The sequence below is a fragment of the Onychostoma macrolepis genome, chromosome 19 (genome assembly GCF_012432095.1).
Source record: "Onychostoma macrolepis isolate SWU-2019 chromosome 19, ASM1243209v1, whole genome shotgun sequence".
Classification (NCBI taxonomy): Eukaryota; Metazoa; Chordata; class Actinopteri; order Cypriniformes; family Cyprinidae; genus Onychostoma; species Onychostoma macrolepis.
The window spans coordinates 6,969,306-6,993,851 of record NC_081173.1 but is presented as its reverse complement, the minus strand read 5'-3'; the positions used below and the strand labels follow the sequence as shown (position 1 = coordinate 6,993,851).

Sequence of the window (24,546 nt, the reverse complement as noted above, 5' to 3'; positions counted from 1 at the left end):
AGATTTGAATTTAGCAGCTGATGATAAGACGTGATCAACGATTTAATAATGCTGGTGTGACTGTATCAAATATAGAAAATATTATTTGGCTATTTTTTGTCTTTTGAATGCTGCATTCAAAATCCACTTGGCTCAAAAGTCTGAGGGGGCTCGATGCAGAGATGACCCAACTGTACACTCTCAGAAATAAAAGGTACAAATTGCTGTCACTGGAGCGGTACCTTTTCAAAAGGTACATGTTTGTACCTAAAGGGTCCATTTTGGTACCTTAAAGGTACATATTAGTACTTAAAGTGTACACATTTGAACCTAATAGGTACAAAAGTGTACCTTTTGAAAAGGTACCAGCCCAGTGACAGCTTTTGTACCTTTATTTCTGAGAGTGTAGTTGTAGAAGTTTGGGAAAAGTTATATGACGTATCGGATTGGGTGGAGCCACCTGTTGATGTTCAGGCCGACAGTGCTTTTGTTCAAACCTTTAACAAGAGGATGGGCCGACATGCTGCTAACTTGTACACAATAAACACCTTGTCTGCAATTAAAACAAATGAATGTGAAGCAACTAATGCAACAGTAAAAATCAATGTTTTGTTTGTATTATATCTGCAAGTTATTGTATTGTTACATTAATTAATTAAATGTTTTTTTTTTTGTAATGTTACTGTGTCATTTGCTCACCACCTGGCGTTACACACCTTGTGACTTTTCTGTCTTCCATGGAACTCAAAATGAGAGTAGGCTGACAAACTCCAAAAAGAGTGACAAAACATATAAGATTCATAAAGATAGTTCATTACGACACATGCACTGTATTTCAAATCTTCTTCTTCTTCTTCTTCTAACAATCTATTGCATAAAAATAAACTGAAAACCATCCAACCATATTTGATTCTTAAAGGGATAGTTCACCCAAAAATAAATATTCTATCATTTACTCACGTTTTCCAAACATGTATGACTGACTTTCTTCTGTGGAACATAAAAGAAGATATTTAAGGAAATGTCTTGTGTGTTCCCTATCGAACAGTCTCTCCGTTGCATTATCACGCTTATGGGGAAACTCCTGTTTAATCTGATAATAAAGCCTGATTTGTTCAATTTTGTGTAACTGCACGAACAAATGGTGCTTCAGCCCGCCAAAAGAGGAGGAGCTGACTGCTGTATAAGTTGTCCCAAAGCACCATTCATCAGAACTTTTCTCTTTCAGCGATGAAGATCATCTCCTCGCTGGACTATGAAGAAAGAAGTCAAAGCAAGAAGTTAAGCCTGCTCGCTGGCATATCACTGATCAAGCTTTCCCCTGTACAACAAAATAGAATGAGTTTTGGTGATAACTAAACAAATATTTAATTACTATAATACTCATTACTAATACTCATATAATACTCATCAGAAATATACATTTACGCACAAACTAACCACCAAACGCAACTTCCAGCCGCCATCTTTATTTTTTAGCTCAACCGTCTCGGAATGGAACACACAGGATTGTGGGATATCAAAGGCAGCGAAGGATACATCTATGCTGCCTTCAAAAAATAAATCGATCAGATGAAGGCATCTCAGGAGACAGGAAGTGAAGCTAACTTTGGATTTGGACGTGCCTTGATGCCTTCCTGCCTTGGAATGCTGCCTCCGAGCCTCACTTGTGACACTTCCACAGTGCAACAGAATGACAGTGACAGGACAAAAACAGGACACAGATAATAAAAGAACAAGTAAATAGGGAATAACAATATACAAATTGACAATTGTATATACAGGAATAGACAGTTTTGTATGTACAGGTATATTATGTGCAAATTTGAAATGTAAACCAAGTGTGTGTTAGATAAATAAGTGTATAAATAGTGTTGTGTGTTCCACAATTATTGTCAAGTGTTCATAAAATGGATTGCCTGAGGGAAGAAACTGTTCCTGTGCCTGGTGCTTCTGCACTGCAAAAAATGCTTTTCTTACATAGATTTGTTTGTCTTGTTTCCAGCCAAAATATCTAAAAATTCTTAAATCGAGAAGGTTTGATGCCCTGGCCCACGAACTTATCCCACGACTTATCTATAGTCCTCAGGGCCCTATGTGGCCTTCCTTTGAGCAGCTCCAGTCGGCCAACTATAGTCCTCAGGGCTCTAGGCACTTGACGCTTAAGACCGCCCTCCTTTTGGCATTAGCATCGGTCAAGCGAGTAGATCAGTGCTTCATACATTGTAACTGCAGCAACTTAATGTTTTCTTTCTTTAAAGTTTTCTTTCTTTAAAGTATTCTTTTTCTTTAAAGTTTTCTTTCCCTGTTTACTTTAATGCAAATGTGGTTCTCAACACGTTTTGCTTCAGGAACAGGTTTTTACAATGGACTTTGCTTGTTGTACAGAAATAAACAGAATCAGGGACATGCAGGGAGTTCCTCAGGGCAGGGACTCAAATGTAAAATAGGGGCAATGCAAAAAATTTAAAAAGGTTTGGATACATTTTATATTTTTGCAAGAAGCCACTTATGGTCATCAAGCCTGCATTTATATGATCAAAATTTAAATATACATTTTATGTAATGCAGATTCATTATTAATGTTGGAAACCTGTGATACTTTTTTTTTGTTAAATTGATAGAAAAAGTGATTGTTAAGATTTATATTGTTAGAAAACATCTCTATTTTGAATAAATGCTGTTCTTTTTAAACTTTTTTTATGTATCAATGAACCCCCAAAAAAGTATCACAGGGAAGTACTGATAAAAAAAAAAAAAAAAGAAAAGAAAGAAAGAAAGAAACCAACAAAACTGTTTCCAACATTGATAATAAATCAGCATAATAATTTCTGAAGGATCATGCACTGAAGACCGGAGTAATGATGCTGAAAATTCAGCTTTGCATCACAGAAATAAATGATATTTTAAGACTTTAAGACCTTTCTATATTAAAATAGAAAAACAATTTTTTAAATCAAATAAATGCTGGCTTGATGAGCATAAGACACTTTCATAATGCTGCATAATGGTAATAAACTAAAGTCCTGTCACATCACATTCCGCCAGCCTACACTTCACATATAGGCCTGTAGGTGGCACTGGGCTTCATTAACGATGATGGTTTCACGAAAAGTAAACGTGTATCATAAATGAATACTGCTACCATTATTGCGACTTTTGGTGCTGCAAGTAGTTGTAGTCATTCAGCATCCATTTTCTTAGCGATGCAATTTGATTTATAAAATGAGACAAACCGCATATCCAGATCGCTCCACAAATGTAAGCTCGTTTTGTCCCATGTAATTTTCGGAAACGGAAAATGACCACTCCACTTCACATTATTGTTCAATGAAATTTGAGCTTGTTGTGCTAGAATCTAGATCATGATTGGTGTATTATCCACGACATACTGCTGCTCAGCGCCTCAAGTCGAGCACACCTGGCTTCTGGTGCATGACTAATCATTCAAAGCAGTCACATGGGAGGAGTTTATGAGTGGATGTCAACTTTACTTTCCGTTTCACATCTGTTTAAAAGTATCTCTCTCTCTCTCTACAGAAAAAACATTACATTATCATGATGTAAGGTTTCTCACACTGGACTGAATCATGGTGGAGACTCAGGAGAGATTCACTTTATTTCATTTATTGAAATACCTGTTTACTTTGGTGGGACTGTTATTGTTCCTGCTGGATATAGCGCTGGACATTTGGACTGTTGTGTCATTTTATCAGAACAGGGCCTATGTGTATATGGCAGTGATGATCTTTCTGCTGCTGGGCTCTTCGGTGCTGTTACAGGTGTTCAGCTGGCTCTGGTACTCTGATTCTAAGATTGAGACTAAGGTGGAGAAATTTGCAGACCGGCATTTATTGATCAAACCATTCCACTTCCTGCAGCTCGGAGTTCATCTCAGGTCTGTGGCAGATTTGCTTCTCTATTTTCAGTACACTTTAGTGTATATTTTTAAGAAGAGTCCTTATTACAGAAATAAGATGCTTCATCATCATTTACTCACCCTCATGTATTTCCAAACCAATTAGACATTTGTTAGTCTTCAAAATGATTAAAATGAAGATATTTTGTGTTGGCTATTGTAAAGTGTTGCTTGAGTAAAAGCGAGTACCTTTTGTTCACAGGTATGCTGGGGTGATAGAGACTTCCACGAGGGATTTTCGTCATCACACTAATAGTTTCAGAGAGGGTATAGCTATGTACCTGAACCAAGATTTTCAGATGCTTCGTCTACTTGAGACATTTTCTGAAAACGCCCCACAACTCACACTCATGATGTCTATAATCCTACAGAGAGGAGAGCTGGAGCTTATTACAGGTCTGTTTCCAATACAGAACACTGTTTCTTTCAGATCGTATTTCTTATATGTCTCAAAACCACTTAAAGTGATAATTCATAGTTAGTCATGTGACCGCTGCAGAGACCTGGGGCCAGTTGCATAAACTGTTTAGACTAGTCTTAAAAAGTTTGTCATCTAATGTTTTTCTTCAAGACTGGTCATAACTTTTTTAATTCAGTTATGAAAAGGTAGATTGGTCTTATTTGTATTGGAAAAGTAAGACTGATTTCCCCTTGGCAGCTGCTGGTTTGTCAAACTAGTTCTTAAGACACAGTCTTAACTTGGTGGATAAGTTTATGCAACTGGCCCCTGGAGGGCAAAACATAGGATTCCACAGAACACATAAGGCTTCAGTATAGGACTGTAGTGAAATATTTTTATTCTGCTGTAAAAGTAGTTTTCACATGTCAGTAGTCTATCAGAGTGTTTTTCTTTAGAAAACTTTACTTCACAACATTCCAAAGCATAATATTTGACTTTTTACTGCACTACGTTTCATATTAAATATAATTTAATACTCAATTACATGAGTAAATTAAGAAAGTAATAAATTATTAATGGTAAAAAAACAAATGTAGTGCAGTAAAAAATATGACATTATGCTCTGGAATGTAGTGAAGTAAAGATTTCCAAAGAAAACCACTCTGATAAACAACAGATACTTTTTAAATTTACTCGATTAAAGTAAAAATACTTCACTACTCTCCACCTCTGTACCGATCAGTCAAGTTTCCATTTGTTTCAAGCCACAAATATTTTAGATCATCACTCAAAAGAAAAAAAAATAATAATAAGTGCGTCTCAATTTGTGTATTATTATGCACTGTTCTATGCCATTTTTAGTTTAAACAGTAATTAAATGTGATTAGTGTGTTAACACTGAAAATTCATTGTCCTCAAATTTAATTGTAAAAATAGCCTTCCAAGATCATCCCACTCATTCAGAAAAAAGTACCTATTTAGAAAGTATGCGATTTCGGTGGCAGCTATTGTTTTTATGAATGAGTCACTGGTTCATTCACTCAACCAATTAATTCCAAACATCAATGCATTCAGCAGCAGCACTACTTTGTGTTGCTCAGTGTTTCAGCATCAGCATGGCTGTGATTGTCTACGTATAAGCATATATATCACATGTGATGTTAAATTTCATGCAATGTTAATTCGTTTCAGGTTTAAAAATCCTCACGTCAGCTGCTGCAATTGCCAGTAATGTTGCTTTGTACCACCGCTGCATGCGTATCTATCTTCCTGAAAAACGCAAGATGAGCTGGATCTCCACTGCCATCTACTTCCTGTGGAACTTGTTACTGATTATTCCCCGTGTAACTGCTCTGGCACTCTTCTGCAGTGTATTTCCATGCTACATCATAGCGCACTTCCTGTCTCTGTGGATGCTGCTGGTTTTAGTGGCCTGGAGCCAAAAACAAATTACATGGAACATGGCGGTTGGGAATGGCTCTTCAGAGCTGCCATTGGACTCATCTGGTACTTCAGCTGGTTTAACGTATCAACAGGAAGCATAAAATCAAAGTCAATTTTCTATTATAGTTTCATGTTTTTGGACACAGTGATGCTGCTGGGCTTCTGGTGCTGGAAGGTGTTTGAGTATGCAGACTGCTGGAGCTCCTTAAATCCTTATATGGTGATCCTGACACTACTAGGTTTGTACGTCATTGGAATATTAGTGAAAATTATATACTACAGATGGTTTCATCCCAACTGTGATAGAGAGAAAATCACTGAACCCACTGAAGAAGGGAAGTACAGAAGAGCTGCAACATACGACATGGACACAGACTTGACCCCGGAAGATGCAGCTGCAGCTCCTGCGCAGCCTCTCACTGGAGTCCTCAAGAGGAGCAGGACCATGGCTGCTAATTTCTACTTTTAGTACTTGGTTGAACTTTTAAAGTTAAACTTTTATTTATAAAAATGTATTTATAATATTATTTTTTTTTTATATACAGAGAATACCTGGTTTTGGTGAAAACAGGAACATTATCATATGTAAAAAAACAACTTGTTTTCTAATGTTATTTTCATGTATCTGATGGTGTTTTGATGATATTACATTCACACAAATTTCACAGGTCTGTTTTGGTGGCTTTAGAAAAGCAGAGAAATACAAATGTATTCCAGTTGTTCTGTTTGTTCCAACTCTTTGCTAATTAAGTTAAGTGTCACAAGGGATGGCTAGTCAACTGAAATCAAAATATTTTGGCTTTAAATGTGTCCTGGAGATGTTTTCATTCTCATAATTCTGAATCAGAGATGAGCAAGTCAAGCAGGTAGGCCAGCCTCAAAGTATTTAATGAGCGTCACTTACACAAACCCAGAAACAGTGTAGGTACAGATATTTGCTTCTTCAGCCAGTTTCAATAAGCCAGAAGTTCTCCTACTGATCTAAAAGCTCAAGCTTAATTCCAGGGCTAGATCGAGCATTTATTCTCTGGCTGAAAGAGCCATCACATCCCTTGATTGTCTATGCATTAGTAACAAATCCCAAGATCTCACAATGATAGTGTCATGTATCTTCAGTTATTGTAGATAATAGACAGTATACAGGGACTAAATCACTTTTTTTCCCCTGAAAAATGCAGGAAACAAAGTAGGACAGAAAAAAGCACCAGAAGAGCAGTTTTTATGATTCAAGTTAAAGAACAACAGCATCTGATTGGCTGAGCTATGGAGAAAATGATTTCTGCAGAAATGAAGTCAGAACACATCAAAAGTACCAAACTAAAAGAAAATAACAGATAACAGCATAGGCCTATGAGTCAAAGGTAACACTTCACCAGAAAAACAAACAATACAAACATATGTTTGTCATATTGCATATGTTTGTCATATTTCAGTAATTCCCTTTAAGATAATACACTTACTGAATGGTGATTATAGATAAAAGGCACAATATAAATATATACAGGAAAAAAAAAAAACACAGACACACACATCTATGCAAACAAATGAAGATTACACATTCTTAATTGTCAAAGCTGCTTGAGTAAAAATGCTTTTTCTTCAGGCTCAGTAATGTTCAGTCAAAATCTCACAGCGGTTAGGAATATTACACCCAAACCTGCTCGTGAAACCACCTTCAACCAAAATTGAAACAATCAATTATCACTGACCAGAAATGTATTGCACACTATCACAGAGTTTTTCTCCCAAACATGTACAAATGAAAAAAAAAAAACGGTCACAGGCTGGGGCCCTGTAGCTTCAAATCCATGGGTAATTTTGGCTATATGCAAGAGGTAATTTTACAAAATCCCACTCAGCCATGTGACTTTCCTCAGGGGACGCAAATGCAGTTAGTTCATGTGGCTCATAATTGCATTATACACATTTAACATGGGACAGTATCAATCCAGAAACCTATGTTCCCCTCAAAACATCACCTTAATATGGATTTCTACAGAAATGGCTCAACCAAACAAAAAAAAAACAAAAAAAAAGTTGTTGATTTGAACCCTTCTTAACACAAAAATGCTGCTCTTTTCCATACAGTAAAACGTGACTAGAGACAGTTTGCTGAGATCCAGTAGTTTTCTGAAATCATCGAGATTTAATTAGAAGTTCACTGAAAATCTCTGCATTTGCGTTCATTCAAATTCAGCATGCCAAGAAATGTCACACCAAGTTTCAGCTAATAGCCGAGTTAGACTTCAGAGCTAAACAAAGGGGAAGGCTGTTTGTAAATGATTTAAATTTAAGTCTGTACTCATAATGACTTCCATCAGACAACACACAAGATGTATTTGAGTTTGAGGTTCCCTTTTCCATTCAAATTTCATTGTATGGAAAAGAGCAGCGTGGACATTCTTCTAAACATCGTCTTTTGTGTTTCATGAAAGTTAGTCGGGATTTGGAACAAAAGTAACAATGCGAATTCTCCTTTTTGGGCGATTTATTCTTTCAAAGAAAAAGAGGGACAAACTGTTCAAAAACAAATGGTTTCCGTTAGGCACTCTATAATTTGTCATGTTGCCTCATTTAAAGCAGAAATGATGAAGTGTGTATGAAGGGTAAATGAAAGTAGATCCCATAAACTGAGGAACATTTAGGAAAATCCATATATAGATACAGTAAAATTAAGTGGGATCTATACTAAACCTTATTGGTACAATCTGTACACAGATATTAAACAGGCCATGTCTGCGATCTGTTTTAAGAACTGAAATCATAGCATCATTTCTTGGAGGCTTCTAAAGCATGTAACCTGCCATCTCATAAGAACCAATGTCCTGACCTTTGGAATGAGTGCAAATCAAAATGACTCCAACTTACTTTTCAGCCCTTTAAAAAGAATGCAGAAAAAGACTTAAACTAAGTTCAATCCTAAGTTTCTGTGCCAGTGCAGACCTTTGGTCATCGGTTGTTCCTTTGGTGAATCCAGTTATGTTAAAGATGGTAAAGTACATCCTTTTTCCAAGAGAAAGATGCAGTAAGAGTGGGAGACAGTTTTTTTCCTCTTTTCCTTGTGTACGGTTGTGTGGCGTCCCAGTGCAAGATTCAACCTAAGGGGAGGATAGCTGCCATTGAGGGAATGGAGGGCTTGTGAGGTCGCGTCACAGACTGTCTTGAGTTCTTGTCTATGACGGCTAACGTCCCAGAGTCTATGTCAGCTGCTCCACGGCTGCGCTGGATCGGGTTAGGGGTGGATGGGATTGCTGATGGGTGCAGCTGGAGAGATCCATGTCTTACCTCCAGCTCCATCTATAAGAAGTCCAGTTCCAGAGCTTGGTGAAGGGAAATCAGGTCTCCGTGAGAAGAGATTCGCCAAAATGGCATGTTGTGCTAAAGAGTGATGGTGCACACGGATTAAACCAAACATACACAGATCAATCAAGAGAACATTCAATGAAAATGTAAAAAAAAATACAATAAAGCAACCTTTGTGAACCTTTTCGTCAGGCCTATTCAAATTGGAAAGTTGGAACGTTACTAAATGCGCTAGCTTTTAAAAGTTTGCGGTCAATAAGAAATTTTTATTCTTTTATTTCTAAGAACGAAATTAATAATTTTGTTCTGCAAGGAGGAATGAAATTAATCAAAAGTGACAGTAAAGACATTTATAATGTTACAAAAGATTTCTATTTTTAATCAATGCTGTTCTTCTGAACTTTATATTCATCAAGCATTCTTGGAAAAATAAGTACCAGTTTCCACAAAAATAATAAGCAGCAAATCAGCATATTAGAATGATTTCTATAGAGTCTTGTGACACTGAAGACTGGAGTAATGATGCTGAAAATACAGCTTTACCATCACAGAAATAAATTACATAGTTATTTTAAATGGCAATAATATTTCACAATATAACTATTTTTATTCTTTTTGATCAAATAAATGCAGCATAAGAGAATTCTTTCAAAAACATTTTACTCATGTTTTCTTAATGTTAGTGTATCTTATATAAATAATTTAGATCATAAAGTTTGGGAACCCCTGAATAGCAGTATCATCGGAAATATTTTGCAATGGCATAATAGGAGGTATTATAATGATAGGGGTATAAAATGTCAAAAAGCTGGTTTTGAGATTGTACCTGCTTTGCTGCAAACTCTTCATCACGACCGTCCCCTATAACAACATAGGTCACTTTCTTCCCAAAGCGAGAGATGATACGCTCAAAGCAGCTCTCTTTTCCTGTTAACAGGAGTTACATATAATGTGTTACACATAACAGGTACATTTATCCTGGTGCTCAGTTTCAGGTTGATACCAATGATTTCAAAACAAGAGTTCACCCAAAAATGATCATACTGTCAACATTTATTAACCCTCATGTTATTCAAAACCATTTTATACTGTGGAACACAAGATGAATTTCAAAGAACATCCTGATATTTGCTCTATATAATAAAAGTAGATGAAAGCTCCAAAATGGATGGAGCAAAGAATGTAATCCAGGCACTATACTAGAAGTCCTTTGAAGCCATATGATATCTTATGGTCTTTAGTAGAGTTGAAACGATTAATCGACATAAAAAAAAAATTAAAATTGATTGTTGACAAATAGTTTTGTTGTTGAATAGTTATTTGATCTCATATGACCTAATGTAAGAGCCTGCATTAACATGGTTTGACCAGTGTGGCGCTGTACAGCAAGCTTGTAATTCAGCACCTCCCGCATGCAATCCAATAGAATAAGACACATTTATGAGAAGTACAAATGAAATCAAACCAGTAGATTGTGGGAAAGTTTTACAAAACTTTTTTTTTTGCTCTTTGGTTAGGGGTTAAAAGACATTTGAACAGTGCACTGTTAGCAAATATCCTGATGCTGCTGAATGGCATTTAGATGAATGTGAAAATATGTGCTCTAATCGGTTTACTCAATAAAATAAACACACAACGAAAATGACAGCGTAGGCATGCAGCAGTTAAGAAAGCATGTGATCATAGTGATGTGGATGTTTGCACAAGGTCTGCAATCGGCACTCCAGTAAAGTCACATTTGCATTTATTTTTTATATTTTATATGTTACACTTTATTCAAAAGCAAGTAGCATTATAGTATTAAGCATGAAATAATAGTGTCAGTGTTGCATTCAGTTAGAATTACAACTCAGTATGTTAATGAACTGTAAAAGCTGAATAATCGATCAAAGCCCACTGATTAATTGGTGAAATAATCAACGATTAGTCAATTAATTGTTCTAATTATTGTCGATTAATCGAAATCAAGATAATTGTTGGTTGCAGCCCTAGTCTTTAGTCATGCCTAATTTTCACAACCCATGTATTCCAAAGGATTTTTTATCAAATGAAAATTTGAGGAAAGGTTTATTTTAGATTTTGACAGCTAGTTAGTGGCATATTTTGCAGCCCCTGGTCACTGTATAGGAAACAAAAATTCATCTTTTGTGTTCTGCACAACATCTGGCTTTGGAAAGACATGAGGGTAAGCAAATATTTAAAATGTAATTTTTGATAAACCAAACCTATTACCTATTTTAGTGGCGCTGTAGATGTTCTCGATGGGAAAGACGTCACCCAGGCCATAGAGAAGCACTTTAGCTAAAGCTGGAACCAGCTGAGTGGTGGTGACCAGAACATTCATACATCTGCCCCTGTGAACAAACACCAAAACAATTAGCCCGTTGTTAACGTGTACACTACATTAAAGCTGAAGGATCTACCCTGAGAAACCTGTTTGGCGTGTAGCTCCAGTACATCACAAACAATGTTTAATGCCTAAAGGCGGATCTGATGCTTTCCTCTAAATCACGCATGTTCTGGGAACAGAGACGGATCTCACCTTGACTGAATGAGCAAGAGAGATTTGAGGGCAGTGCTCAGCCAGGCATCTGTAACGGTCTCGATCTCAGAGCGCAGCCTGAGCAGTAGGTCTCTCTTCATTGGGCTCAACAGACCTGCAAGATCATCAGAAGATGCTGGCATTAAAATACATTATATATTAGGCTTGTTGATAAGCAGTAATTTAAAGATACTGCTGGACCTGGTCTGTATCGCTAGTTAACACATGTAACAACTAACAGCAATGCTCAAAATTCACACCTATCCTGATTCTGTATTCAGTCCTCACTGCTGTTTTCGACTCTTTTCATATATATATATATATATATATATATATATATATATATATATATATATATACACACACAATTTTTAAGATCGGAGGAACATGTTCACCTAATGTTGTTGTAGGTACATGATATGAAGGCTTCCTTAGTATTCATTGATTATTATCAGCATCTCTTCATGCCACATTTGTGCATCAGTGTCTGTATTGTATGTTTTAGATGCAAAACATCATTGTAGGAAACTTGTCCATAAAAGGCAAATAAATATTTGTTATTCATATACCACATGCAGGATCACAGAATGAAACAGTGACGAAAAAAAACCCTCAATAACTTAAGTGAATGAAAGGTATTACTTAGCAATATGCTAAATTCAGGATTCAAGATACTGTGACAAGCTTTTGTAACATTATAAATGTCTTTACTGTCACTTTTAATCAATTTTTATGCATCTTTGCTGAATTAAAGTACTAATTTCTTTAAACAAAAACCTTGCTGACATTAAACTTTTGAACATTAGTGTGCATCAGCAACAGTAATCAGTGCATGTCAAGTCATTTCATGGCATCAACAAAAGTGAGGGAATAATCCACAATAATACACAGTTAAAGGCTTGTAGACACCAAGAACGAAAATGATAGTGATAACTTCAATGCTAACTATATTAGCGTCCACACAAATGCACATTAATGTTTTGTTTATTATAAGCATGTCACTTTAAATGATAAAGCTCTTTAAGGCATGATGGATTCTGACTGGCTGTCAATGTTCTTATTCATAAGCTGGAAAAAAAATCGTTGTGAAAGTGATTCCAACAATATAATTCTTCTGTGCCATTAATGTTATAATTGTGGTGTGGGCTGTTCTTTTAGCCCTTAATCACTCCTTGGGGTCTATCTGACCCCAATGGAAGTTTCCTTTATTTTTAAAAAGTATTCCCTTCATCTCAGGGGCATGAGACTGTGACTTTTCCTAAATAATCTAAACATGCACAAAAAATCTTGGCTTGATTTGGTTGTTCTAAAGGTGTGTAAAATTTTTTTACCGGTTAAGGTCCTTGGGGACCCCACATTGAAAATGAATGGGAAAATTTAAAAATTGATTTTTTTTTTTTTTTTACATTTGTCCAAAAAAAAAAAAAAAAATTCCAGTATAAATCTGCTACATTTAAATAAAGGTCTGCTCCTAGACCATAAACACAAAGTGGAACGAACTTTATATCTCATACACACACACATTTTTATAGAAATTGGCAAATAAAATCAACAAAACTGGCATAAATCTGAAAAATGTCCATACATAAATAAAGGACTAATACTAGAGCACAAAGGCAACATGGAACAAGAATGTTCACACACACACACACACACACACACACACACACACACACAGGTGTCTGGGGCATTTTTAAGATTTTGGCAAATAAAATTAGACAAATGCACAACAGTGTGAATGGGTAGACACACACACACACACACACACACACAGAGAGAGAGAGAGAGAGACACATTTCTGCAAATTTATGTAACAATTTGAAAAAGCAGACAATTCAAAAGACATCAGACAACAACAAATTCTAACCTTTGACAAAAATATAGATTTTTAATATATTTTAGAATGTTTAAATATATATTCACAAAATATATATCATAAAGTTGTGAGGAGAAGTTGACACATGAAGAATAATGGACTTGAAACTGAACTGAAAATGAATGAGTCCCTATGGACCTCTGCTGGATATATGTGGTCATTGCACTTTCTTTCTTTCTTTAACTGTAGTTCCTAAAGTTTTTCCTCTAACCTGCAGGTGGCAGTATTCTATCCCTAACACATGGGCCAATATCTAGAAACCTTTTATATTTAATTTAGGTCATCATTTAAGTGATTTTTTCATAAAAAAAAGTTTTTTCATAAGCCAATTTATGGCGTAATTGTGCCGTAAATAGGAAAGAAAAAAAAAATATCCACAAAAACACAGCATAAATGCATAGTTGAGAAGTAAATTTAAAAAAAAATTATATATAGTTTATCATATAAAAAAATATTATATTTCCTTATGCAATCGCTCTGTAAAAGAATTTAAGTGTAAAGTCTACTTGGAGTGATTAAGGGTTAAATTTAGAAGAGCCCACACCACAATTATAACATTAATGAAATTAATTTAATTAATTATAACATTTATAACAAATTAAATTACTTACTTAACATTTTTAAAACTACATCTTTATAATTATCGCCCTTGGTGTGACTTCATTCTCGCTGTACCACTGCTACTGAAGTATGTGCATCAACGCTTCTGATACGTGTCGGCTTGTGTACAAGCTATAATTTGCTGGAACAATAAACCACCTCTTCCACATAACTACTGTCAGTTCAATCAGACAGCACACATGAGGCCGTCATGAACTTCATTCCAGTATTCTTGATTAGATATCAGCCAAATATGAGGAAAAAGTATGCTAGAAGGCAAGACAGGGAACTACTACTCGACTAAGTAATAATGGTACAGTAACAGCGCCACCCTGTGGGAAAATGCAGCACGGTTTGGAGCAAAGATATGAGACACACTCTCACCTCCCACATTCCCTTTGAATCCATTGTAGATCTCTTTGAGCCGGCGATATCTGAAGGCCAGCTTACGCATCCACTCCACTCCTCCCTGTACCGCTGTGGTGGACCCTGGACCACTGCCTGAACTGGGCCCGCTAAAGCCGTCGCTGGAGAAACTGTAGTTGCTAAACCAGAATAATCAATAGTAGATGTGTTATTACAGACTAAACAAAATAACAGTTACTTGAGCTTTTACACATAACCTCTGTTGTTAATGTAACAGCAATATATATGTTTTGAGATGTTATTGAAAAGCAATTGTCTAGTGTAAGTTGCAGCATTGCTGGAAAACTTGCCATAAAGTTTGACATTTGGTTTCATTACCTCAAGTCCTGGCCATTGTCATCTGAGGCAACATCATCAACATGAACCTGATCACATTCCTGTGTTGACAGGAGGGGTGATTGTTATTTACATGAACAGAAATCAAACTGAACCTTGTGTTACACTCTGCTTACCTCCAGATCGTTGAAGAAGAGATGAGTGTCTGCAAGCTCAAAGATCAGCTCCTCCATCTGAAGACCCAGATTTAGAACTGTTGCTGGATCCTGAATAAATAAAAGCATTCCAGGAAACATCAAGAATGTGAAAAAAAGCAGGCATTACTTCTGCAAGTGTGTAAAAGCAATTTGCTGTACCTTGCCAAACTTCTGTGCAAATGAACCGGTAAGAAGAGAGTGGAAAATGATGATGGTTTCATCCAGATCCCACAAGAAGATGCGCTGAAAAAAGAAAAGAGTTCCTTATTATGTTTGTACAACTGACCCAAATCCATCATGCTCATCTGATGATTCAGTACTCTACTCTCCATTTGAATATTCAGCAAAATAAATAAATAAAAAATTGTAAAGCTGACTCTGTTTAGTTGAACAAGCTCAATTTAATGTATTTTTTTTCTTTGTGTCTGCATTTGCATACTTTTTTGGACTTCAGAGTGTCGCTAAAACTATCCAGGTTGCGTCCTTACCTCAAGGTCATTGTCTGTGGACTGGGAATCATCAGATTTCTTAGCTTTGCCTTTAGCTTTGCCAGGAGGGTTTTTGCGGTTGGTCTCGTCTTGGTCCCGTGCTCCTGTGGGGAGGGCCATCCCAGCAGGCAGAGCCACACCTGTAGGGATCGTCACACCTGGGGATGCATCTGATGGAACGAGCATAAACATGAACTGCAGTGAGAGCCAGAAGAATGAGGGGCATCCACAATAACAACAACATAATCTAGTCCAGGAGAGGGCGACAGTTTTACTCCCATTTACTATTAAAATTACTATTGAAACAATTAATACTCAAATTAATATGAATTGTATCAAATTAATTCAAATGCATTTTAATATAGAAATATTTACTATTTTAGTATAATGTATGATAGCAGTATAATATGTGACCCTGGATCATCTGAAAGCTGAATAAATAATCCATTGATGTATGGTTTGTTAGGATCGGACAATATTTGGCTACAACTATACAACTATTTGAAAATCTGGAATCCTAGGTTGCAAAAAAATCTAAATACTGAGAAAATCACCTTTAAAGTTGTCCAAATGAAGTACTTAGCAATGCATATTACTAATCAAAAATTAAGTTTTAATATATTTACGGTAGGAAATTTAAAAAATATCTTCATGGAACATGATCTTTACTTAATGATTTTTGGCATAAAAGAAAAATTGATAATTTTGACCCATACAATGTATTTTTGGCTATTGCTATAAATATACCCCAGAGACTTAAGACTGGTTTTGTGGTGTAACTGTCATTCTAAAGTTTGGGATTTTTAATCAGTAAGATTTTTAAATGTTTTTGAAAGAAGTATCTTATGCTCACCAAGGCTGCATACATTTATTCAAAATATAGTTAAAAAAAGAAATAAATATTATTACAATTTAAACTTTTTCTATTGTAATATATTTATTCCTGTGATGCAGAGCTGAATTTTGTGTGTGGCTTTATATGCAATTTCGTTTATTTTATTCTAATTTTAGCTGTGAAAAAAACAAACAATTTTAAGCAATTTACAGTAGGTGGAAAAATGCTAGTACTAATATTTACAAAGTTCTAAATAAGTGAGAAGGTTTATTGTGAATATACAGAGGGATAATGCTAACGCACCTGTTGTGTTGGGCAGGTTTGCTGAGGCACTGCCTTCAGTTTTAATGGCTGGATATTCAGGTGCCACTACACCTGCTCCATCTCTATCACTGCTGGGCAGCCCAGCGGACAAGTAACTGGGAGGAGGAACGTAGTACTGCGAGAACTGACTCTGACCAAGAGAGTTGTAACTTGAAAACTCCTGGAGTAAAACAAATTAAGATTAAGAAGTTTAAATGGTTTGCTCAAAGCAATCTGACTGTTTCAAGCTGTCCTTTCTATTTGCCATACAACCTACTTTTCTGAACAAGTCTTTTACAATTTACTGGTCGAGATATTAAAGAACTGGTTGAAATTTAAGAATCTTTTCTTTTTCATGTTTCTGAATCACCTTTCCATAAGAAAATAGTATATCATAGCAACATATATCACTATCGAGAACATGATGATTTTGTATTTTTGCTCATATCAGAGCTCAAAGTCTGTAGATAATGTAAAACCAACTTCTGTTCATCTAATTCAAAAGCAGAGAACAACATCCTCATATTAGTAATGTCGTCCTTTCAAATACTGACTGACTTCCTCTTTTGACTGCAGGTGGACTCACCTGATGTGCGCCAGTAGTTGTGGTCACAGCAGTAGCTGGAGGGATGTTACTGTACACACTGGACGTTGTGAAACAGGAACCTGATTGGGGATGAAGAACAATTATACAGAATGTCGAACAACCAAAAAGTACGGTCATGGTAAGTATTACTGAATGCAATGCTGTATGAGTGTTAATGGAAGTGGTTTTGGCTGATGGAACTGGGCAGGTCTTTCTCCTCAGCGGTCCCATATTGCTAAGGCTGTGAGGTGCAGAGAGCGTGTGGAGACACACAGAGAGAGAGAGAGCGGTAGCAGGCTTGCCTTGGCTGGGATAGGAGTAGTGGATCTGGCTGGGTTGGGTTGAGGTATAGGCAGAGCTGAAGCTGAGAAACCCCGTCTGACCAACAGAGGGTGCCTCGGGCAGCCGCGACTCTGTCTTTAAGCCTGGCCACATGGCGCCTGAGGCCGTGCATGGATAGATGGAGCGGGAGAGGGCAAAGGGTGGAGGAGAGAGGGGGTGCAGAGATGAAAGAGGTGATTAGAGGGAGGTTGAGAACAGGATGTTGAACATTGAGACATAAACTGATCTGACTGCCAGCGTACAGAGTGAATGCAGGGTGAGGGTTAAGTGGAATGAGTTTGGGTGAAGTGTTCAGATGAACTAAAGCACAGACAGCAACTGGGTGAAGCACAGACCAAATGGTGGCAGTCCGTACGTCTGGCCGGACTGAGGAAAGCCGCTGTATACGGTCGACTGGCCCAGGGAAGGGAAAGCCACTTGACTGGCATATGCAGTGACAGCGGTGCTGAAGAATAATGGAGGAGAGTTACTAGCTGAACATTCAATAACACAGCTGAACTTAGGGAGACTGCTATAGACTTTAGGTAGACGCCATATTTACTTTGGACTTGAAGAAATGAAGGTGTAGTCCATTTAATATGTATGATCTGTGATATTTAGTATGATCTTCAAGTTAACATTCAAATTCAAAACTGCTACTCTTTAATATGCGTTTCAGGTCTTATGAATTTATCCGAGTATGTTATTTGAAAGGAAAACATGTTTAGCTTCATAGTCTAACTAATATATATATATATATAAATATAAATATATACATACATATTTTTATTTATTTATATTTTCACACACACATATATAATTTCTAGCTTTACTAATATATATATATATATATATATATATATATATATATTAGTGATGTCAATCAATTAAAAAGAATTAACTAATTAATTGCACATCTTTTCTGAAATTAATAAAAATTAATCGGGATTGATCCCACCTAATATTAAAGTTTATAAAAGTATATTTATATTGCAATAATTTTACATTCAATCTTCAAATTAATGTGCAAACAACATAAAGACAGCATATTATTAATATTCGTTTAATGGCATCTTTTTTATAACTGAAGGCCAGTATCACTGAGACCAATAATAAGCTACTGATGTCTCTATAAAATTGTCTTCCCCTTAATATTTTACCATTGACTACAGCCATTCAACATTACAGTATAACTGAGAGCTATCAATTTTAACATTTATTAGACTTTAAAAAATAACTTCTAGTTTAAGTGAACTTAAAACAAAATAAAATACAATTATAAATTATTATATACAATAAAATTAGACAAAGTTCAAATCCAAACCACATTATGTACTGAAACAACATTTATTAATGTATTATGCAAATACACATTAAGACCAGGAATGTGTATTAAGCAAGCAAACAGGGTCATTGATCCCATATTGATCCTTTACATCGACCCATGATCGACTGTATTTTACAAGATACTAACCCGTTTTAAAACAACTTTTAGTACTTACTTGCTTCCTTGGTAGATCTGTGAGGTATATTCAGTGGCTGTGGTTGTGGTGAGGTCTTTGCACGTCACTGCTGTTACGAAAGTAGGATGTTTTGTTACAAATATATTATGCTTTAAATATATCTCTGAGCATGACAGCAATGAGCCTTACCATTGTGATCATATGCATTTTCTGAGACACAGCCCTGGGATCTTGATATCGTCTCTTGATTTGACCGGTCTGGACCTCCAGGCACTGCCGGAGACATTGAGGGTTTACATTATGTTTACACATCTCAAAAACATGTAGAGACACTACAGTCTTTGGAAGAAATATCCAATATCTATTTAAAATAACATAAAAAGTGTTTCAATCAGAGGAACTATCAATACTTATAACTGCAAAGTATATTTAAATTGTGTAATACAAGTTAAGTAAAACAGTAAAAATTTATTGAGTATGTTTTCTACATTGTATTTATTTAAAATATAATGTTATATTTCGGATAAAATTTGAAAGCTACTTACTCGTGTGCAAGTGAGCGACAGATGACGGTGGATATGAATTGACCTCTGCCCGAGCTGTCGATTCGTTCCGGTTAGGGGAGTCACTGCTGTCATTAGCAGCCACACTTCTGCAAAATAACAACTTTTATAACCCTCTCCTGTGTTTCGCTTAAAGTTTAATAACACATTAACAATCATCAGTGATCACAATGGCCAACACATCTGAAATATGAAACAGATTTGATTCTGACTCACTGGTTCTTGATTCAATTCAGATCTCATTTCTATATTGATTCTGTTATATGTAAATTTTTCCCTTAACTAATAGTGGATTGTAAATTTAAATTGCTCATAATGCAGATTTTATATAAAACGATTCTATATCAAAAGTAGCAATTAGATGGGAGGCACGTTAACAAAAATGGTTTATTTTAGTTTTATTAAATAAAAAAACTAAAAAAAAATACAAGACTGATCTTGGGATTTAAGAATTGATATTGGTTTGTTAAAATAAAGACTGATTAAAATCTGGAAATCAATACTTTCAACCCAGCCTTTAAAGATAAGCCTTTAATCTTGTGCATGAGTGGCTGTAAGACGCAGTGATTGCAGCCCTTCTGATGCCTTTTTTTAAAATGTCTTGACATTCTACTAAAAGATAACGAAGTGTAACTGAAGATTGGCAATTGTCCAAAAGGAAATCATACTTCACTCTGACAAGACACTCTTTGTTCTTTCTCTTTCCCCGCATTTTTTCACCTTGCTCAAGGGCACAACGGTAGTAAAGCAAGATTACAATCTATCCAGGTCCTTGATCTGTACTACTTATAATGGCATCTTCACCCTTTATCCTAGCAGCCCGATCCTGCACTAGTAAGCTATAGCTATATGAAAATATAAAATGCACCTTGATGGACCTACCGTGAATTACCCTCCTGACTCACTTCTGGATCATGCCGAGCTTTCTTTGTCTATTTAATCAAAACAACAGAGAAAAAAAAAAAAAAAGTCACGTCTCTCACGGTGTTGAATGATTAACAGTTGCTGATACCATTTAACATAATGCGGAACATTTCAAGCAGTGGCAGCAGCATCGTTCAGAGTGACATTATAAAAGTAATTAAAATGATTAAAAAGTGATTTAAATTATGAAAAAAATAGTGTCCAGTTACAGCACTGAAAACATACACTTTTCCTTTTTTAACAGAATATCTCAATGTCAAAAAAGGAGAAGTTCATTCTTTTTGTCAGCTACTCACAGGTAGCTCGGACACCTCTTGCGACTCGTCCATGGCTGTGGGAGAGGACGTCTTCTCCGTCCGCCCTGGTAAATCTGCGCCGTCAGTCTCTGCTGCTTATGCTTTGGCCAAGGCCCTGCGTGAAAGACACAAGTCAACACGGTGAGACATCTTTATATATGCTCCTCCAGCCCCTGCCTCTCCACCTCGCTGGGGCTGATCCTTGTCAGGTGTGTGCATGTGCGTTCGAGGAGCTGAGCATTATGGGAAAGTCAAGGGAAAACTGGGTCTTACGGGTCCTAATCCCACAGTCACACTGGTAGCAGGTGAGCTCAGCCCGGCAGGTGAGGCACGTGAGGCTCCCCCACAAAAGCACCAGATGTTTCCCCCGAACCCTCCCACTTTCCAGCACACATGCCTGGATTATATGGCCGCATCTCCTTACATGTATACTAACCTACATTTGGTGAAAACAAGGAAGCTTGTATTCTTTCCTGATTATATCAAAGGCATTAGGTGTTTCTGCGCAAGCTGTCACATTCAAAGGGTGGGCGAGGATAAGATCTAACCTAATTTTATTCACCCCGTGCCTTCTTTAAACTGCATTTATATAATTGGAATATGAAGCAGGAAAGAGAGAAAGCGGGTCAGACGCTCGCTTACACTTGAGCCAATTTTGCAGACGCTTCATTCACGTAAATGTGAGACTACAATGTTTAGTAAATCACGTGTAGCCCCGAGCGATGCTTATGCAACGTCCAGCTTGATGTTTCAGGAACGGGATATTGGTATGAAAAACAACTTTAATGTGGCTGGAAAATGTGATAAAAAGTGACAAAGATTAAAACATCTAATTTCGGTCAACCTACATAGACCAACTTTAAAATGATAGTTCACTCTCTAATTTACACTTTGGTTGCAAAAACAGAGCTGGTAAGTTTAAGTCATTTGGGTTCAAAGTTCAAACTATGCATTTCAATTCATTACATTTTTATTTGCTTTTCAATATTACAATATTTTCATTTTTAATTAATGCTGTTATATTTGTGCAAATGGAGGAAAACTTTTAAATATAATTTTTAAAATGCTGTTAATTCCATGAGTCTAAAATACACACTGCACTAAGGTTTTCACAAAAACAATATGCTAAATTTCTCCTTTTTGTTTTTCACGTACAGACAACAACGCTGTCAAAACAATCCCTGTTCACACGCATCCGCAAAAATGACGCTGTATTATTCATGCCAGGTCAGTAGTTGGCAATGTCACTGTGAAAAAACACTACGCGAACGTGTAATACATTTGCGTGACATCACAAATTCGCATTTTTGCACACAGGGACGGTAGTGGTATTGTTTTCAAAAACCCATTGTCAAAAGTTTAATTTTCAGGCCCCAAAAACGCTGCTGTCGTGTAAACGTTTATTTATTTTTTTATCTGTACTTTACTCTTTTGTACTTCTTGCATTAATCATTTTGAATTTGATTGACAAAAATTACTATTTGCTCAAAACTTTCAATAGTCTTTGTCTTATAATTACCATCGTATTCTATGAATATTTTAAGTTGCTTTAAATAAAAGCGTCTGCAAAATGCATAAATCTAAATACATATTTCCAATGAATGAAACAGCCCCTTTAAAAGTATTTCAGATCAAACAGATAAATACACTGAATTTCAAAATTTCAAATCTATGGTGTGTATTAAAAAAACACACACACACACACATTTGGAACCTTTATTTTAAAGAGTGGAACTACTGCAAGCAAGGTCAATGCTCATTATGTTTGCAAGTATATATGTACGCGCATATAGGCCTCATGCTCAAATCCACCAGGTATAACAGTATTGGGAAGATGAAGAGGGCCACTTGATTTAAATAGTTTGCTATCAAAAATTAATTCAGTAAATAACCAATTCAAATAACATTAGATCAATCTTTAGAAACATGTTAAAAAAAAAAAGTATGAGTGAATTAAAAGAAAGCAATTCCATTACCATTCAACAGTTTGGGGTTTGTAATTTTTTTTGTAGTCTCTCTTATGCTCAAGGCAGCTTTTAATTGATCAACAATGCAGTAAAATAGTGATATTGTGAACTATTCTTACCATTTAAAACTGTTTTATATATATATATAAAATTTATTTCTGTGATCAAAGCTGAATTTTGAGCATCATTACTCCAGTCTTCAGTGTCACATGATCCTTCAGAAATCATTCTAATATGCTGATTTGCTGCTCAAGAAACATTTATTATTATTATTATTATTATCAATTTTGAAAACAGTTGTGCTGCTTCATATTTTTGTGAAACCAGGATACATTTTTCCAAGATTCTTTGAATAGAAAGTTCAAAAGAACAACTTTATTTGAAATGGGTTTTTTTTTTGCAAACCTCTTCACTGTTTTTTTTTTTTTTTGGATCAGTTTAATGCATCCTTGCTAAACAAAAGTATTAATTTCATTAAAAAATAATTAAATAAAATCTTACTGACCTCAAACTTAAGAAAGTGTATACTATTTTTAAAATCTTCTGCATACACATTCCATCTTCAGCATTTACAAATTATGACCAAACTTATTTTTATTTTATTTATTTTTTTATGTTTAGGTATACATACACACATCCATAAAAGATGAATAAACATCTATGTCAGATGTAAATATATGTAGGACAGGTCAGCTCAGCTCAACTAGGAGTTGGTGGATGTGTTTGCATGAAAGTGTACAGTCAGTCCAGAATTAGCCTATCAAACAAAACTCAATAGCAGGAGGCTCTCAATGGCAGAGGCTGAAGTAAAGTGAATGTAATATGCACTGAACCGCAGTGACTCAAGGACGGGTGACCAATGAAGTTGAGGATCCCACACTGCTTTCAGACTCTCGATAGGGTTTGAGACAGCCAGTGTCTCTCTTCAAAACTGTGGCTAACTAGTTCACCGAAGATGTCCAAGATACCACACACATTAATTGTGTTCATCTTTGGAAACGTACATACTATAAGTGGACCCAACATAAGCCGTTTTCCAGTGTTAATGTACTCGTTTAACACAATTTGACCAGTTAGCCAACGTGTGTTATTTAGCTCGCGGCTCACTGACCTTACCATTACACACTAAACCGTTCATCAAAGCGCTCAAATGCACAGTGTACGGCACACAAATGAGAAAGAAACTCTTACCATTTCACCAAGTGCTACTTCCGAGGAAACTTTATGTTTCCTTGAACTAAAATTCCCTCGGTGATGTGCTGTGTGTTGTTAGGGACAACTATTTGGCAGGAAGTCGCTACAATTCGCAACGCGCATGCGCAGAAACGACAGCCGTTCCTTCAAATCACAAAACGTTAACCCCTTGCAAAAAAAAAAAAAAAAAAAAAAAATTATTAACATGTTATTTTTTCCCCGCTAAAACTTTGTAGTTACTGCAGACATAAGAGGTGACTACTGAGGCAAACATTAATATATTGTTTCATGATGTAAACTTACTTTAGTAACCCCCACTTACTGACTGTTTGTGGTCAGTAATATTTTTTTCATTAAAAAAAAAAAACAAAAACGAACAATTTCATTCAGAAAGAGCGATTAAATTAATTAAATGTGATGCTGCATTTCGCACTAACTGTAAACATGAATACAATTTGTTTGCCCCAATTATAGCTATTACAATAATCCAGTCATGAATAACAATTTCTATATCTTAAAAAAAAAAAAAACATAAATAATCATAATAATAGTATTTTAGTAATAGCTCTTAGTTTCCTCCTCAATATTTAAATTAGTGGATAGAGGAATAAGATGGTTAATTATTTGTTAGTCCAAATACCACCA

At 35.9% G+C, this 24,546-nt stretch overlaps 1 protein-coding gene and 1 pseudogene across 3 annotated transcripts; one reads left to right on the top strand and one right to left on the bottom strand.

Annotated features, from left to right (window-relative positions):
* Positions 1-3,090: 3,090 nt before the first annotated feature.
* On the top strand, positions 3,091-6,963 carry LOC131525923 (XK-related protein 8-like; annotated as a pseudogene).
* A 143-nt stretch (positions 6,964-7,106) lies between these two features.
* eya3 (EYA transcriptional coactivator and phosphatase 3) lies at positions 7,107-24,037 on the bottom strand. 3 transcript variants are annotated; one of them, XM_058753924.1, is made up of 19 exons: positions 23,899-24,037; positions 20,741-20,855; positions 20,403-20,452; positions 19,503-19,609; positions 19,147-19,230; positions 18,997-19,066; positions 17,851-17,960; positions 17,476-17,613; positions 17,174-17,253; positions 16,588-16,768; positions 15,450-15,619; positions 15,121-15,204; positions 14,941-15,030; positions 14,807-14,865; positions 14,447-14,607; positions 11,587-11,701; positions 11,277-11,398; positions 9,871-9,971; positions 7,107-9,119 (listed from the first exon to the last, which is right to left on the bottom strand). In XM_058753924.1, the coding sequence occupies exons 2-19, from the start codon at positions 20,771-20,773 to the stop codon at positions 9,039-9,041; spliced, it is 1,836 nt and encodes a 611-aa protein (XP_058609907.1). In that variant the 5' UTR covers positions 20,774-20,855; positions 23,899-24,037; the 3' UTR covers positions 7,107-9,038. The 3 variants fall into 3 exon arrangements, with proteins under 3 accessions (XP_058609907.1, XP_058609908.1, XP_058609909.1); XM_058753925.1 differs by having other exon boundaries at positions 18,997-19,063; XM_058753926.1 differs by lacking the exon at positions 17,476-17,613.
* Between the last annotated feature and the right edge of the window lie 509 nt (positions 24,038-24,546).